General features: G+C 43.4%; 1 protein-coding gene across 1 annotated transcript in view; it reads left to right on the forward strand.

The window, feature by feature from the left end:
- The window catches only part of Armc3 (armadillo repeat containing 3), a 119,955-nt gene extending 102,347 nt beyond the window's left edge, over positions 1 to 17,608 (forward strand). The window contains exons 19-21 of the mRNA XM_008831769.2: positions 8,024 to 8,221; positions 10,461 to 10,623; positions 17,374 to 17,608. Coding sequence (XP_008829991.1) covers positions 8,024 to 8,221; positions 10,461 to 10,623; positions 17,374 to 17,583 — 571 coding nt within the window. The 3' untranslated portion in view covers positions 17,584 to 17,608. The remainder of the gene's footprint in view (positions 1 to 8,023; positions 8,222 to 10,460; positions 10,624 to 17,373) is intronic.
- The last annotated feature ends 959 nt before the right edge of the window (positions 17,609 to 18,567 follow it).

Genomic DNA, 18,567 nt, shown 5'->3' on the forward strand with positions numbered 1-18,567 from the left:
AAGTATTAAGGGAGCTTGTATCTAATCCTTAAAAGATTTTAGGAACACCTCTTTGGAGGGGGGAATGTTAGAGTAGCCAAAAGCCCCATTAAAAAAATCAAAGAAGAAGAAAGAGTACATGAAGTTATCAGAAAAAAGTGATGGGGAAATATTGGAGGAGTTGGAGGGGTGGGAGTGCGCATGGGTTTGATCAAAACACCTTATATGCCTGTATGAAATTCTCAATAAATTATTTATTTTTTTAAAAAGAAAAGAAATACCCAAGGCCCCTGAGATGTAACCTAAGTATTAATTTTGTTCCGTGCTGTTTTTTTGTTTTTTGTTTTTTTAAAGATGTATTTCTTCTGTCTCTGGAGAAGTAAGTCACCCTGATCACCAGTAGAAAACATCAGGTCTCACAGTAGCCTCAGCCACTGACACCCAGCCTCGTTGAGGGGTGGGAAGGGTGGGGCTGTAATCATTTTCCTGTATGTGCTGTTGCTGCCTCCCCAGCTGTCACCTTGGGCAGCAGGCATACTGTCCTGTCCTGTTGTCCCTGTGTCCTGTCCTGTTGTCCTTGTGTCCTGTCTTGCTGGCTCTCCCCCTACCCTTTGGCCCTGTGTCAATGACCTTTCAGGGCAGAAGCAACCCAAAGAGGGAGAAGAGATAGGTCAAAGCTCTGACATGGGTGAGATAATTATGATGTGTTTTCTATGGTTCTGTGTATTCTAAAAATCTATTTGCAGCTTGGGAAATGGTTCAGTGGGTAAAGTGCTTACCAGGCAAGCATAAGGGTCTGTGTTCAGATCCCCAGCACCCATGTAAAAAGATGGGCACAGTGATACGAGCACGTAAAACAAGCAGAGCCTAGAGCTTACATGCTGGCAAGTGTAGCAGAATCCATAAGCTCCAGGTCCTGTAAGAGACCCTGTCTCAAAAATAATGTGGAGAATGATAGAGGAAAACACCTAATGTTGACCTCAGGCTTCCCCTTATGTACACACACACACACACACACACACACACACACACACACACACACAGCAATCTGGACCTCCTGACCTCCTGCCACACTCCCCATAATCCTTTAATTCTTGTGAACTCAGCTCTTGAGAACTACTGAGGCACTGGAAGGTACTTGGAACAAACGTTTCCTTCCTGAGTTAATGTGCTCCAAGGTCTCCTAAGGGCAGCAGAGATTCATTCTCCTCCACAAACCTCTTATTCTGTCACCTACTTCATTTTCTGTTGTCAGAATCTCTGTTGCTCATATTCTGATTAGTGCTTGCGACTGACTTCTAGTGTTTCTGTCCCACTAACCCCTCTCTTCCCTACCCTCTTTCCTCATTTCCTCTTTCTCCTCCCTTCTTTCCCTCCCCTTCCCAACTTCCTCTTGCACTGAGTTTTGTTTTTGTTTTAATTTGTTTGCATTGAGAACACCTAAGACCTGCTTTCTTAAAAAATTCAAGACTACAATAGAATACTCCCTCCCTCCCTCCCTCCCTTCCTTCCTTTTCCCTCTCTACCTCTGCAGAGCTGACAATCAAATATAGGGCTTTGCAGTGCATCAGACCTCAGGAGCACATTCACCCTGCATGGCTGAAGCTCCTTCTGTAACTGATTCCTATGGAACCCTGCACTGATTGGTACTGATTGATTTGTTGGTCTTTCTCACTAAGTGATGCGGCTGCTTGAGATCTGGAACTACATGTCTTTCACCTTTATATTAGTATCTTCAGTGTCCAGGACAGTAAAGAAATAGTCGTTGATTAAATATTAACAAATTACTTATTTAATGCTGCTTGTTGAAAGGAATAGATGCTGGACTTCCTTGCAGTATGCCCAGGGAGAGTGAAGACAGAGGAAAATTACCTGTTTACCATGCGGTCTCCATGCTTCCTCTTGCCTGCTTGCCTGTGCACACTCTCACAGCTCACTCCCCACTTGAAGGTAGAACCATCATATGCTCCCAGCATCCAAGTAAATGTAGGCACAAAGGAGAATGCACAGACTGGAATCAGACAAGACTCCTCAGTCTGCTGCACTGTGTAATGGAAACAGTGATCCCTCCGCACAGAGCCACTGTAGGAGTGAGTGTCCTGAAGAGAACCAAGCCCAGACTGCTTCAGGCCTCCGTGTGTGTCCATCCTTCCTCCTCAGCCCTTGGTCCATTGGAAGATATACTGGCATAATCCTGCTGTCCTATTGTCTGTTTGGGGTAAGTCCTTTTTGTATCATGACTATTAAAACTTTAGGCTTCAGCTGGTGAGATGGCTCAGTGGGTAAAGGTTCTCGCCACCGAGCACATAACTGAACTCAATCCCTGGAACCCACATGCTGGGGGGAGGGAAATGAGTCTTACAAGTTGTCCTCTGACCTCCACACAAATGCTGTGTCATGTGCCTGTCCCTCCAGATAAACAAACAAACAAACAAGTAAATAAATGTTAAAAAATACTTTAGACTTTTGGGAACAGAATAAAATAGTTTGACTCTCTTCATTCCCAGCAGCCATCAATTGCCAAAAGTTCCTTAGGTTGGGTTTGAATTTCTTACCCACTCCCCATGTCGCTGTTGGGATTTTATCTGGTTTGATGGGGATTTGTGCATGCTGTCACCATTGCTGTGAGTTTATATGAGTAAATGTCCAGCTTTCTGGAAGACTCTGTTTCCTTGTGGTCATTCACCCCCTCTGGCCCTTACAAATTGCACCTCCTCCTCTTTGGCAACGATCCCTGAGCCCTGGGAGGCAGAGGTAAGAAATAACTGTCCTATTCAGGGATGAGCACTCTGTGGCCTCTTGTTCTCTGAACATTGGCCAATACCCACTCCCCATGTCGCTGTTGGGATTTTATCTGGTTTGATGGGGATTTGTGCATGCTGTCACCATTGCTGTGAGTTTATATGAGTAAATGTCCAGCTTTCTGGAAGACTCTGTTTCCTTGTGGTCATTCACCCCCTCTGGCCCTTACAAATTGCACCTCCTCCTCTTTGGCAACGATCCCTGAGCCCTGGGAGGCAGAGGTAAGAAATAACTGTCCTATTCAGGGATGAGCACTCTGCGGCCTCTTGTTCTCTGAACATTGGCCAATTGTGGGTTTCTGTGTTAATCATCATCTGCTACATAAGGAAATGTCTCTGGTGAGAGTTAAGAGATGCATTCATCCTATGTGTAGAGACTGCTTTGAAGATGTAGTGTGCATGTTTTTATCCTACTGTTGGTATTCAGATCTGTGTTCATAATATTGAACTAATTGTGAATGAGTTTATTAGACCACACTGCTTTTCTCTCTCCTATTTACCCTCCTTCCAGCCTGCTCGCCTCTGGAGTCTCTTAGATGTTTATAAGATGCTTCAGCATGCTTGCTACTCAGAAAAACTTGGTACCCATGCCCACTGAAGTTCTAGACATTATTTAAAAGACAATTTCCATAAATGCTTTTATCCCATACATTGGCTATATTTGTTTCTTCTCCAAAACCTTGACTATAATGTCTTTCAGAAATAGGTACTGTCTCTTAGTCACATTTAGATATCTTTTCACTGACTTATCCAGTATTTATTTATTCTCCTAACAAATGCTTACTCAGCAACTACTCAGCTCTAGAGATATGGCAGTGTATAAACATGTGTGTCTGCATGGAACCTACATCCTAGTGGAGAGACGGAAAAACAAAATAAACTCTGTACATGAACAGACACTCTCCCACAGAGGAGTCCTGTTTCCACTTCCTACAGGACTCTCTTCCTTTTGGTTTGATGCAGGTCGGGTGGAGCGGGGCCTCCACTTGGAGCACATTTACTTCACTGTTGAACTCCTCGAATTTCTTATAATCATCCACCTAGAATTTATTGAATGTTCTCTGGTATTGTGATTATTTTCCACAGACCAGGATCTTGTTGCTCTGGTTAAAACCCGAAATAGGCTGGGTTCATTACTTGTATCTCTGGCCTTACAATTTGCATGTTTAATAGTTGATTGTATCAAAAGGAGCAAGTGTGCCATCATCAAGACATTTTCTTCTAGAACAGCTGTTTAAGACCTGAAGCCACCTTTTTCTGTCCAATCAAATTCTATTAATGTCTTAGAATTTCAAAGGCCAGAGTAATTCTTTGCTTGGCTAATAGTCATCCATTTGTATGTGAGTAGTTATAAATATGAATGACTTTACTTATGTCTTGCATCCTAATATTCGAATTTTGCTGCCTCTATTATTATTATTATTATTATTATTATTATTATTATTTTGAGACAGGATCTCCCTACAGCCCCAGGTGGCCTTGCTATGTAGACAAGGCAGGCCTCAGTCTTACAGAGATCTACTTGCCTCTGCCTCCTCATGGGATTAAAGGCATGTACCACCACGCCTGATCCTGCTGGTTTAAGTTTATCCTTGGTCAGGACTATATAATAAATCACCGAAACACACACCCAAAGGAGAGAGTGATTAAACCTTGGAACTGTCAATGTATACTTTGGAGCCAGCTAAATATTGTTTGCTTACCTTCCTGTTCACGCACCTTGGAATTTAGAGTTCGGATCCTACAGTAAATCTGTGTTTTCTGAGGATCCATTTTGCTAAAGATTTTTCAGGAAAAACTGCTGTCTTGAATCATCAACTCGTGTGGCTTTTTTTTTCTCCCTGTGAGGACTGATATGAACAGGAGTTACTTGTGAAATTTCCAAATGTTTGTTTCTGCATTATCTAGAAGTGAAATCGAAGTAATATTGAAACCTTTATTACCAGGATGTGGCTGCCTTTATCACTAGGACGAGGAGCCCAAAAGAGGCGATTCTATTTCAAGTAGGATCCTGCAGGAGCAGAGTGGCAGCAGATTGCTGCATCATTCACAAAGTCTGTCCCCTGAAATCTACCCAGTCTGTCTCCTGCACACCACGTGGCTCTGCTTCTTATGTGGTACAGAAATACTCCTGCTTCTGCTCCATAGGCTGCCCTAATGATCTCAAGATCAAGATCAACCTTTTCTAAAGCTCAGCCTTAGAAAGTGCCCTTGCAGTTGTCAACTTCAGAGCCTGCCTTTTCTTGCTGCAATTCTAATCAAGCTTCCTGCTGCTGGCTTCCCATTTACTTAGTCCGAGCTATGAGGGCAAAGATGGCCAATTTATACTTTTTGCAAAAGGGAACAAAGTTAAGATAATACACTTGGTAATTTTCTTTCTTTCCTCCTTTTTTTTTTCTTTGAGTCTCACTATGTGCCCTGGTTGACCTGGAATTTACTCTGTCGACCAGGCTAGTCTTGAACTCACAGAAATCTGCCTGCCTCTGCCTCTACCTCCCGAATGCTAGAATTAAAGGATACACAACCATGCCCAGCATGTCTAAGAAATACTAATTTTTATTTTGTCCTTTTTTTTCTTTTTGAGAGAGGGTTTTTGTGTATAGCCCAGGCTGACCTTGAACTCTTGATCTCCCTGTCTCTTGAATGCTGGGGTTATAAGCATTTGACTTCACGCCCAACTGAAATATTAACATTTACTTAGAAAGTTTATCCTAGTCTGTTTAGTACCTTTACTGACAAGCTGTTAGACTCCTCTTCACGTAGCTGCAGCAAACATATTTAATTAGAAAATATAAAACAGGCACCAGGGTTGTAGCTCATTTGGTAGAGTGCTTGCCGAAATGCACAAATACCCAGCACAAATCCCAGCACAGCATGAATCCAGCATGATGGTGCACATCTGTAATCCCAGCCTGTAGGAGGTAGAAACAGGAGGATCAAAAGTCAAACTTATTCTTGGCTTCCTAGAAAGTTGGTGTCCAACCTGGGTTACAGGAGACCCTATCTAAAAAAAGAAAAAGAAAAGAGAAAATGGTTTGTACTTATTATTAGCAATTGAAGAGATTCTCTTTGTTTGTTTTCAAAATAGTTGAGAGGAAAATCCATGTGGACCTCGGTTGATTCCTCCTCTTACATTGTGCTTTAAGGGATGGGCAAAGATGACCAATTCCCGTTCTAGTTTGGTCCAATGGGATGAAAGGCCAATATTGGAACTTAAGGACCTCTCTTGCCTGCATCGGATTAGCCCCAAGTTCTTGACTTTCTTGGCTCGGGAACAAATTTAAGCTCCTTGTCAATAAAGCATTAAGAGTTTTGGTAAGAACTGCTGTTTAGGGGCTGGAGCGATGGCTCAGCGGTTAAGAACACTGGCTGTTCTTGCAGAAGACTCTGGTTCGAATCCCAGCTCCCACATGGGGACTAACAACTATTTGTAACTCCAGTTCCAGGAGATCAGAGGGCACTGCATGATCTGGGTGCATTTACATGCAGGCATAACACTCAAACACATAAAATAAAAATAAATAAATAATAAATAAATAAGAACTGATGTTTAATCTTAATATTATCGGAGCCTAGTAACCTAACGGAGATGCAGCATCACAGGAAGCATCATTCACACATATGAGGAAGACTGGGAGATGTTTAGATAAAGACACAGTTCCTTTTCATTCAACCTGACATGCTTATTTACATCACTAACGGCGAGGTGACAAAACTCTGCTGGACGACTGGAAGTACAGAAGGAAAGTCCATCAGGAGGAACTGGCTGGAACTAGCCAGAGTGACCTGAGAGGCCTCCTCGAAGCTCTGCCCTCTTTAAGTCAGCTTTGAGACTGTGGCCTATGCTCAATAGCTGGGGGCTGGACTTGGGTAGCCTCAGCTCACCTATACCCACCAACTTGCCTTCACTCCTGGATTCCATCTTTCATTCTAAGGCTCATTGCTCAAATTTATTTTTAATCAGAGATGGGTCTTTCTTGGTCTGTTCCCGCATGACTGTGGTCCCCAAAGACTGGCCTTCTTTAACAGTGTTATTTATTGCGCTTGCACCTTAGCAATTATTAAGGGAAAATAAACAAACAAAAAACAATTAACTAAAGCTAAACACATGAAGAGGGACTGTTTGAGTCCTAGGCCAGCTGTGAAGAGGGAAGGCTTGGCCTTGCCTGACTCTTGCACCTTTCAGGTTTCTGTGAATTCCTTGCAAAGAGTTTGGGGTGACAAGTTAAGGAGATCCCTCTGTCCTCCCTGAAGATGGCTGCCCACTGTCAGTCCTCTGCCAGCCCTCAGCTAGTACTATCCCTTGGGAATCCCTTGGATATTATGTACTAGCTCAGACATATTTCTAACAAAATAGTGATGATGTATCGTGAAAAAAAAAAAAAAAAAAAACCAAAAGGTTTAGGACAAGCTAATTGGGGGAGGCTTCAGAGCAGGAAATTGATTCATTGGACACCCAGCATATGCCTGGGGTCAGCCAGACTACCCTGCAAGGTTCAGTGTTTTAACTAAGATGCCAGAAAATTGTCTTTTGAAGTCTGTGAATTTTAGAAGAAGTGGAGCTTGTGTAGCTACCAAAACAATCAGGACAGAGAACAGCTCCAACTCCCCGTGACAGTCTCCAAACTGTTTGTTGATACTATAGGATGGCAGGGTTTTGATGTTGATGTTGTTTGGGGTTAGTTTGTTTTGTTTTGTTTTGTTCTGTTTTTGAGACAGGGTCTCACTATATAACCCTGGCTGGCATGGAACTCACTATGAAGACCAGGCTAGCTTCGAACTCACAGACATCTGTCTACCTCTGCCTCCTCTGCTGATATTAAAGGCACTGCCACCGTGTCTGGCCAAAGATGACTTTTATTGGGATCAGTGTGTAACCTCTGAGAATCGTGTTTTTCACCCCAATGCCTTTGAAATGCTTCTAAGTTGTTTTGTGCATCAGCAGTTTATTTCCTGAGTAATACTCCATTGTCTGGGCATACCACCTCAGATACGTCTTCTTATTGAAGGACATTGGAGTTATCTCCAGTTAGTTTTTTTTTTTTTTAAATTAGCTTTTAAGAGAGCATACAAAGAAATGGGTTTCATTATAGCATTTTCATACGTGTGTTCGAATCTATCTCCTTTCCTGCCGTCCTCTCCTTATCCCTGTGATACTTTTCAGATTCATTCAGAGCATGGTTAGCATTTTTCATTTAATTGACAGGAGATGGGATTTTGATTATTATCATTGACTCTCAAAGGAAAGGCAGAGGGAAGAAGGAAGAGGAGAAGGTGAAAGAGGAAGAAGAGTTTCTGACGGTACCCATACTGACCGAAGGCAGCCCTGATAAAGAGTGGTACCCTCCCCCTGACCCTGAGCTCTGTGTGTACGTGTCCGAGGTGACCAAGTCAATACTACCCATCACCAATATTAAGGAACAGATTGAGGCTCTTGCAAAGTAAGTCCTCCGTGTGTGTGTGTGTGTGTGTGTGTGTATACAAATATATAATATCACTGCATATATATATTTCTGAAATGTGTGTGTGTGTGTGTGTGTGTGTGTGTGTGTGTGTATATATACAAATATATAATATCACTGCATATATATATTTCTGAAATTTAAAAAATTTTACTAGTTTGGGTTTAAGTCAATTTAAAGTAAATCCATCAAAATAAACTATGGTACTTTCAGTACCCCAGTTCTGACTCTGGAGCAGAAACACAGTGAATTAAGTTTGTTTCTGTTAACTGTGTTTCTATGAAGAATCAGAGCTAGCACCTGAAATTCCTTAGAGGCAAATGCTTATTTTTTTTTTTTTTTCTAGCTAAACCATTAAAAGTATCTTTTGGTATAATCTTGGAGAGGTTATGAATGAATTTGTTCTTAAATAATTCTTTAATTATATAGGGTACTTATAATTCAAAGGTATCCTATTGTGCATTGTCTATAAACTCATACATTCTTTTTTAGCAGGAACAAGCATCTTCTATTTTTCTGGTATGTGCCTGATAGTTTGTTTCCTGTTGCTCTCATTAAAAGTATCTTTTGGTATAATCTTGGAGAGGTTATGAATGAATTTGTTCTTAAATAATTCTTTAATTATATAGGGTACTTATAATTCAAAGGTATCCTATTGTGCATTGTCTATAAACTCATACATTCTTTTTTAGCAGGAACAAGCATCTTCTATTTTTCTGGTATGTGCCTGATAGTTTGTTTCCTGTTGCTCTCAGGGTCAGGTGAGCTGTGAGCATTCTGACAGACTGCCAGGCTGGGGCAGGCCAGGGCTCTGTGTAAGCCTTCAAAGTTGCCCTCCTTTTTAGGGTTTGGTCCCATTTCATTAAGGAACGGCTGAGGCCCCGATCGCGTGGCTGTATGGGATCAGAAATCCCTGGAACGGGAGGATGGACTCCATCATTGATACCACCCAGCAGCTGAGCGGCAGGCCTGCAGCAGCTGCGGTCTCTGTGGGAACTTGTATCTATTCCAAGTAGAAGTGGGTAGCAGGTCGTTAAACCTGCAAGTGACAACAGCCGGCACCACAGCTGCCAGATCTCAGACTGGCGTCAGCCAGGACAAGAAGAGAAGGCGGTTGGCACCGAAAGTTTCCCAATGTCCTTGAGATATGATGACTCAGGCAAAACTCTGAACTAGTCCTGCTAAGGTTTGTCAAATTCCCCGACACTTGGTTCCTACCAAAGGCACTTACGCCACCACTTCCAAACGGTTGGCTTTTTAAACCTGAACCCACCCACAAGCTAGGGCGAAGCCTAGGTCTTTCCCCAGGACTTGGCTGGCTGGAACCGCAGGGAGTTAAGAGGCTCTGCCCCTCCCCGCTTTCTCTCTGGTTGTTTTTATTTAGGTTTTTGGTTTTGGTTTTCAGTTGCTGGTTTGGTTTGGATTTTTGCCATCACCTTTCATAGTACAGCCAGAGGAAATTCTTCCTTTATCCCAGAATGTGGTAGCTTTAGTTGACAGAGCATTTTTGAAGATGTATTTACTGATATTTATCATATGATGAGATCTTATTATTCAGAAAAAAACAAAAGCAAACTCCCAATTTCATCATCTCCGCTGCCTGCTACTTCCTCCAACATGCCTTCCTCTTCTTCTCTCACTTAACTTCATACTTTAAAAAAATTAGGAAATTTAAGCTTAGGTGGCACTTCCTGTAATCCAGCTCCTGTGAGGCAGAAGATGGAACAGTCTACAAGCTCAAGGGCAGCCTGGGCTATACGCGAGGTCTTGACTTACATGCAAGTTTTTTTCTTAAAACTTGAAAATGTCTGTGGATCTAATGGGAAACTTTTCTGGGTTTCTTTTGTCCTCGACTTTAAATTCTTTGAAAGAAGATCCACGTGTTAGTAAATGCCTTGAATTTCAGATTAAAGCACTTAACTTTTCAAGAGTAAGATAAAAATTTTAAACTGCATTATATTTAGTGTGATATTCATTTGGATTTTGTGATATACAATGGGAATATTAGCATCCACATTCTTCTTTGCATTAAATGAAATTTATAGAATTTCAGTTTATACATTTATTTGTATAGTAAGCATTTTTTTACTGCAAGCACATTTTTAAAAAATCAATAAAATCAGAGGAAACACATTTTTTATATGTATAATTATACAGAAAGTATCCAAAGTGAGATATTAAAAACTGATTGATGTTCATCTCAATGTAATTGGTACAGATATGTGGCAGAAAAAATGGGTGGTAGGATTCCAAAGGAGAAACTGTGTGATTTCAGCTGGGAACTTCATATCAGTGAATTGAAATTCCAACTTAAATCCAATGTTGTACCAATTGGATACATCAAGAAAGGAATCTTCTACCATCGAGCTTTGCTTTTCAAGGTATTTGAAATATTTTTTCTCTTTTTCCATCAGCTGAAGAGTTTCTGTCTTTATCATGTCATACTGAACCAGCTGCTAACAATTACCTGGATAATAATCCTTTCACTTATTCAATTATTTATGATTAGATGTGCATAAACACATGCACTTAACATTTTACAGGACTACTGGAAGAACAGTCCTATACCTACTGTCAGCCAGGGCTGTGAGGTGATAGACCCTGCACTTGAGGTGTCTAAGTCTCTGAGATGATGTCATGGAAAGGTTTCAGAGAAGGAAGTAACACAAAGCTCATGGTTGGAGGCTACATAAGTTTTATCAGGTAACAGGTGTAGTGGTGCTTACACACATGTAATCCCTGTAATCCCAGGTCCTGGGAGGCTGACGCAGGATTTTCTTGTCTGAGGCCAGCATGGATGGCATAGCAAGACTCTGTCTTCAAAATAAAATGTTGTGGGGCTGGAGAGATGGCTCAGCAGTGAAGAGCACTGGCTGTTCTTACAGTAAACCCAGGTTCGATTCCCAGCACCCACATGGCAGCTAGCAACTGTCCATAACTCCAGTTCCAAGGGAATCTAACACCCTCTTCTGACCTCTGCGGACATTGCATGACATGGGTGCACTAATACATGCAGGCAATACCCTCATACACATAATTTTTTTTTAAATTCCTAACATGAGGAGGAGGAGGCAGAGCTTGGCCATTGCATGACATGGATGCACTTACATGTAGGTAATGCACTCATTATTTTACACATAAAATAAAGAGAAAAAAATTAAAATATTTAAACAAAATAACACTGGTGTAAGGTTAGATGGAGAGGAGAACTACGTGAGTTTGCCCTTCATCCTAAAATTTGAGTAAGCAGTAAAACATCAATGAGGAGGAGGAACATAAATCTGAAAAATCATTCAGGCCATAGAATGGGAAATAAGAACAGACACAAAACTAGAGACAGGAAGACCAACTGCAAGGTAACTGGTCAATGCTATGGTCATGTTGACAAGTGTGGAAGGGGATGGAGGTAGAGACAGACCTAGGACATAACAACCAAAGGGAGCCAGTAGTTGCTTAAATATGGAGGTGGGATTGCCTGGGGAAAACAGAATGATTCCTAGGCTGTGGGTAGGATAACCAGATGTCAGAGGTCAGCATCTCATTAAGAGATGGGGCACCAGAGAACGGTCAAGTTTAGGAGACTGATGACCATTTGCACTACTATATCCAATGTCTAATAAACAAGAAAATCTTTCCTAAATGTGCAAACAATGTATAAAATTCCTTCCACCTTCCTAGTACATATAAACCTCTGTATCAGTTACTTCTCTTGTCTCTGTGGCCAACTACCTGGCAAGAAGCAGTTTAAGGGAGGAAGGGGATTTGTTTTAGCTCACAGTTGGAAAGTACGGTCCATCAGGTCAGGGAAGGTGTGGCAGCAGCAACGTGAGGCAGCTGGAAATACTGTGCACATTGTCAGGAGGCTGAGAAAGAAGAGTGCTGACGTCCAACTCAGTTTCTCTTTTGTTCCCTTTATTCTGTCTGGGATCCCAGTTTTTCCCTGTGTGTGTGCATGTGTATCACCCACGTGTAGTTCCCATGGAGGCCAGAATAGGACATCAGATCCCCTGGAACTGGAGTTATGGATGGTTGTGGGCTGCGATGTGGGTGCTGGGAACCAAGCCCAGGTAGTCTAGTAAGTGCTCTTAACTGCTGAGCCAACTCTGTGTTCCCCAAACACATAATTTTTAAGACAAAATATTCCCTGCCTCATCCGTGGGAGCTCATGGGCATCTCATAATACAAAATGCACTTAATCTTTTAACATATTCAAAAGTCCAAAGTCTCTAAGTCTACTCTAAGACTAAGGCAATCTCTCTTAACTGTGATCCCTGTAAATTTTTAAGTTGCATACTTTCAGTATACAATGTCACAGAATAAATATTCCCATTCCAAAAGAGAGCAATGGGAGCTGATTCCCCTGGAACTGAAGTTATAGACGGTTGTTAGCCACCATGTAGATGCTGGGAACTGCAGTTACTTTTCTTGATGCCATAAACAAATACCTGACGAGGTCTTGAGACGTGTCTCAGAGGTTAAGAGCACTGGTTGCTTTTGCAGAGGACCCAGATTTGATTCCCAGTACCCACATGGCACTAACAGCCATCTGTAACTCCAGTTCCAGGGGATCCAACATCCTCTTCTGACCTCCACAGGCATTGCACATCATGGGCACACCTAGCTATATGCAAGAAATACACTCATACACATAAAATAAAAATAAAATATTTTTTGAATGACTAACAAGAAACTATAAGGAAGGAAGGGTCTATTTTAGCTCACAGTTTGAGGGTGCAGTCCATCAGGGCACAGAAGACATGGAAACAGGAGCATGAGCTACTGGTCATACTGTGTTTGCAGTCAGGATGCAGAGAGAGAGATGAATGCTGGTGTTCAGCTTGCTTTCTCTTTCTCTCAGACTGGGATCCAAGCCCATGGGACGGTGTTCTTCTAGTCTGCCTTCAATTGCTGTGACAAAACACTGACCAATACCAACTTGGGGAGGAAAGGGTTTATTCAGCTTACATCTCTCAGGTCACAGTTCATCAGGGAGCCCAAGGTAGAAACTCAGGGCAGGACCCTGGAGGCAGGAGCTGGAGTACAGGCCGTGGAGGAACGCTGCTTACTGGCTTGCTCCCCTGGCCCGTGCTCAACCTGCTTTCTTAAACAATACAGGACCACCTGCCCAGAGGTGGCACTGTCCACAGTGGGCTGGGCAGGGCCCTCCCATATCACACAGCAATAAAAAAAATGCCCCCCTACATGGCCACAGGCTAGACCAATGGAGGCAATTCCCCAGTTGCGGCCCCCACCACCCAGGTGTGTCACGTTGACACTGAAGCTCTCCAGCACAAGTGATGTTGTTCACTCCTCCCGTTCACTTCTCTGGAAAGTGCTCAGGGTGTATCTCAAGTTGACCAATAAAATTAACCGTCATAATCTCATTTGCATCTCTTTGTATCTTACTCCTGTTCCAAACTAATCCTATTTATAGTCTACATGCCTTTCCCATTTCCTTGGATTTTTTTGTGGTTTGAGTTCATCTTCCTCGTCTATCCTAAATCTCTTTATTAATTGTTCCTCCCTTTAGAATCTAAACATGCTTAAGTCTGCACTATATACAGAGGACATGTCAATCTTTTCTCATGGTGTCCACAGCCACACACAGGACTCCGATTATCAAAGCAGCAATCATTGTGTGCTGTTTCCAGGCCCTTGTTAGTACAATTGGGAAACGTCTCAGAAATGCCAAAGATTAAAATCACTATCTGTGCTTTCAAAGACAAGAAAGCTAATACTTGGAAAAATAATCCCAGGTCAACCAGAGGTGGAACTAGAATTTGAATTCATTTTAATCTGAATTATAGAAACCTACTGGTAGTATTGTTTCTACCCAGATATAGTTCTCACTCCCGATCAAGATTCTGAGTCATGCTGACTTGGTATTACACTTCAGCACATACCTCACTGCCCGCAGACCTTTGCTCCAACTCTCTCAGCAAGGACTGTAGTGGCTGCCTCGTGGTCTGTTTGGCTTAATATAGCAAAGGACTCATCCCTGACCGTCCTCTTTCTTGGATACCTCTCTCTAGGGACTTTTGTCCTCTCTCGCCATTTCAGTTTAGTTTGCTTTGGTGTCTGCTTCCTGCCGGCCCTTTTTGAAATACTGGGCTTGTAGGTTCTCATCCAATGCTCCTCTGTGTTCCGTTCGTGAGCTTCACAGAGTAGCATCTTCACATGGACTTATGGAGTCCCAGCATGCTCAGTGTTCACATATCCTTTCATCCATACCGCAAACCTCTTGATTCTAGATCTTTGCATCCTGTTACTCTCTAACTAACTGGATATGAGTACATGGGTACTGTATTACTTTTTTTTTTTTTTTTGACAGGGTCTCCCTAGCCCCAGCCTGTCTGGAACTCACTATGTAGACAAGGCTGGCCTCCATATCATAGAGATCTGCCTGCATCTGCCTCCTGAGTGCTGAGTGTGTGTGCCATCATGCCTGGCATTCTGTATCATATGTTTTATATGTACACTGTATTATATAGCTCAGCTGCACTTATTTATTTTTCACAGTTCTGGAGGCTGAGAAGCCAAAGATTAATGTGACCACAGACTTAGCATCTGGAAAAGCCAGGGTTCTTGTTTCTTCCTGGTTTTGTAAGGTTACTAATTCCCATGGTGGGGGTCTCACCCTCATGAGCTTCCCCTAAACCTAATCACCTCCCAAACACTTCGCCTCCAAATATTATCACATTAGAGTTCAAGGCTTCAGCATACAGATTTGAGAGGGTGCACAATATTCCACCCAGAGCTCATTATGCCAAACTGAATTCCTCATACTCATACTTCAACTGGGTGATGCAGCTAATTACCCAGAACTCCACCACTGAAAACCTGTCAGTTCCCACTGACTGTCTTCCTCTTCTGCTCGTCCCATCATACACACTCTCTCCCTTTTTCTTGTAGGCTGGTGGCCCATGTTTGGCGTTACTTCACCCCCAGGCAGCCTACATACATCCTCAGCCCTAATAACTCCCACACTCATTCCCTTCACTTCCCTCTCTTCCATTTTTCCACCCCTCTTCCCTGCCAGCCAACCTGGACCAATCCAGTGGCCAGTTCTGTCCATTCTGACACAGGGGCTGTGGAACAGCAGGCAGTGCCATGAAGGATCGGGGTGTCCAGATTTGAGTGCATGTGTGTCACTTGCTCCTCTTCTGCAAGTTCTTCATCACAGGGGTATTCCTGATTTTCCTCCACAGTTAAGCCCTACACCTATGCTCCTTCCCTCTGAGCACAAGACCTTGTGACAGAGACAAAGAAAAGAGACTTTCAGATAAAAGTTATTCATTCACTCACCAGCTCACCAAGTTTTCCTGAGGTGGCACATTCAGAGTCTGGAGACAAACATTAGGACCCACCTACAGTGACTTCTGGAAAGTATTTGACATCATTTCACTCCAGAATGGCGCATAGTATTTAGTGTTTCAGTTAAAGTGCTTTGGCAGGGAATATGAGACTGATCAGCAGACTGTTAATTTGGAAGACATTACACACACATACACACACACGTGCTTGTATATATATTATATATATATATATATGTATGTATATATGTGGACTGTGTATCCCATTGGCCTGTGAAGGCCATAGATTTCGATATTGTTTGCACTAAGTTGGCTGTTTCCTAGACTGGCTCCAATTAGATAGAAGGCAAGTCCTGGAAATGACCAGCAGGTCTTAATCATCTTGGCCCACTACAAACCACTTGTGGTAGTCACTGCATAGCAATCAGGACATTAACTAAGACGTATATGTGGACTGTGTATCCCATTGGCCTGTGAAGGCCATAGATTTCGATATTGTTTGCACTAAGTTGGCTGTTTCCTAGACTGGCTCCAATTAGATAGAAGGCAAGTCCTGGAAATGACCAGCAGGTCTTAATCATCTTGGCCCACTACAAACCACTTGTGGTAGTCACTGCATAGCAATCAGGACATTAACTAAGACGTGAATATACACATTATTAAAACACAACTCTGGCCTCTTGGGACCACTTAGTGTTATTGGGTAGTTATGCTTGGGACTCAGCAAGCACTGATTCACTCCATAACCATGGAGATTGCCGTTCTCTTCACAACCATGAAGGCATCATGAACTTATCTTCTTTGCAGAAAAGAAACGGGAAGCTGAACCTGTTTCTTATGGTCAGTAGCTAGTAGATTAGGGCTGAGTTGAAATTTAAATCCCAGCTCTCTTAGTCACTATAGCCTGGCTGAGAAGTTTTCAAATATTTTAAATATGCTTTAAAAAAATAGTCTCAATGATTTCCTTTTCCTCCTCTGGGGACTGTGTTTGGAGGCACTCAGAATGGTCTAGCCTCTAACAAAACTAGGCTGTCCTGGACCTCTGGTAACAGGATTGTTTACCAAGAAGGTTGGGAAAGCACCAAAAGCCACACGTGGTGTATGTCCAGACAGACATCAAGCGGTTCCTGCTGTGAGACCAAAAGTCCTTATGAGATTGTCCAAAACAAAACAAAACAAAACACCCACATCAGCAGGGCTATGGTGGTTCGACGTGTGCTGAATGTGTCCGCGACAGGAGCTGAAGGCACAAGCCCAGAGTCAGAAAGCGAAATAAACATGATTTCTAATTTTTTTTTTAAATAATAAATACCACAGTGTGTTCTATGAAAAAAAAAAAAAAAAGCCTCAAAATCAGGGGGCAGCCTGGATGCTCTGGAGAAAAGCTGTAGTAGCCAGGTGGCTGCGGGAAGCCCGAGTGCCAAGCGCGGTTGAGCCTCCTGCCCAGACGGTCACTGACTGGCTGGGAATGGACTCCAGTCCCTCTTGCCTATCACCGCCAGAGAGCAGCCTGGACGTGTGCACAGCCTGCTGGATTCCCGGGGTGGGAGCCCTGGAACGGCTTCTCTCCAACTATCCCATCCATCTTGTGCACCGGGGCATAACTGCCTTTAAGTGTCACTTCCCGTGTGCACACGGCGCCTACAGCTCCATCAGGGACCCCTCGCCTTTGTTTGACTCCCCATTTTCTAGCTTTCTGTGGAGCACGGCTTTTCATGAGTCTGATTTAACTCTGCCCAGGTGGGTTTCCCCGCTCAGGATCTCTCCCCTCCCGCTCATCCGCTGCCCCGGGTTCACCGTGTTTGGTTCCTCCCCCAGGTGCTGGCTGATAAGATCGGGGTGGGCTGCTCCCTGGTTCGAGGCGAGTACAGCCGAGCGTGGAACGAAGTGAAGTTGCTGAAGGAGGCTCGGAAGGGCGTGATCGGGAACCTACCCTCACCCGAGGAGTACATTGTGGACCTCATGTTCCACCCTGGGGCCCTGCTGAAGATGCGCAGCAGAGAGGCCGACCTCTACCGATTTCTCTAAGCCGGGGCTCAACCTGGGATTCTCTACAAGAAGGGCGCCAGTTGATTTGACTCCTTCAAATAAAAGTATTAGAAGTAGTGTATGTGTGTGTGTGTGTGTGTGTGTGTGTGTGTGTGTGTGTGTGTGTGTGTGTGAAAATAAGGAGCCACGGATGGGACTCTGAGGGGCTCCGGGCTCCAGGCCGAGGTGTTCAGGATCCACCTGAGTCAGACCCTCATGCAAGGTTATCACTTAGTGAGGCCAGCTCAGCCTCTTGCAGCTTAGGAATCATCAGCCAAGGCATGTAGCACCTGCTCTCGCCTGCTCTCGGTGACACTGCCCCCCTTCAGGTCCAGAATGAGACAGGTACACTTGGTTAAAGAAACTCCATGGATTTGTATGTGTTCAGTCCCCTCGCCTGGCTTTATCAAGATTTCTTTTTTTACATAAGTTTGGATTTATTCATTATGAGTATTTTGTGTGCATGAATGTAAGTACACTTGTGTCATGCAATGCCCACAGAGGCCAGAAGAGGGCGTTGGATCCCCTGGACTGGTGGTATGGATGGTTGTTCGCTGCCATGTGGGTGCTGGGAACTGAACCCAGGTCCTCTGCAAGAGCAGTCAGTGCTCTTTACCCACTGATCCATCTCCCCAGCCCTTTATTAAGATTTCAACAAATTACTTTCTAACTTCTTTGTTCATGTTTTCTTTTCCCTGGCTTATCATGAGGAGCACTGTTTAGGGGTTGGGGAGATGACTCAGTGGGTAAAGTGCTCACCTCACAAAGATGAGAACCTGAGTTCAGATCATCAGTACTCATCTTGATGGCCCAGGATAATGTCACATCTATAATCCCAGAGCCACAGAGGCAGATACAGGAAGGTACCTGGGGCTCCCTGGCTGACCAGGAAGCCTCATCTAATAGATGGTGAGCCTCCGGCCAGTGAGAACTTTGTCTCAAAAGATAAGGGGGACTACTCCTGATGAATGATGCCCAAGGTTA

Source organism: Nannospalax galili, unplaced genomic scaffold (assembly GCF_000622305.1).
Source record: "Nannospalax galili isolate Female #2095 unplaced genomic scaffold, S.galili_v1.0 scaffold14, whole genome shotgun sequence".
Classification (NCBI taxonomy): domain Eukaryota; kingdom Metazoa; phylum Chordata; class Mammalia; order Rodentia; family Spalacidae; genus Nannospalax; species Nannospalax galili.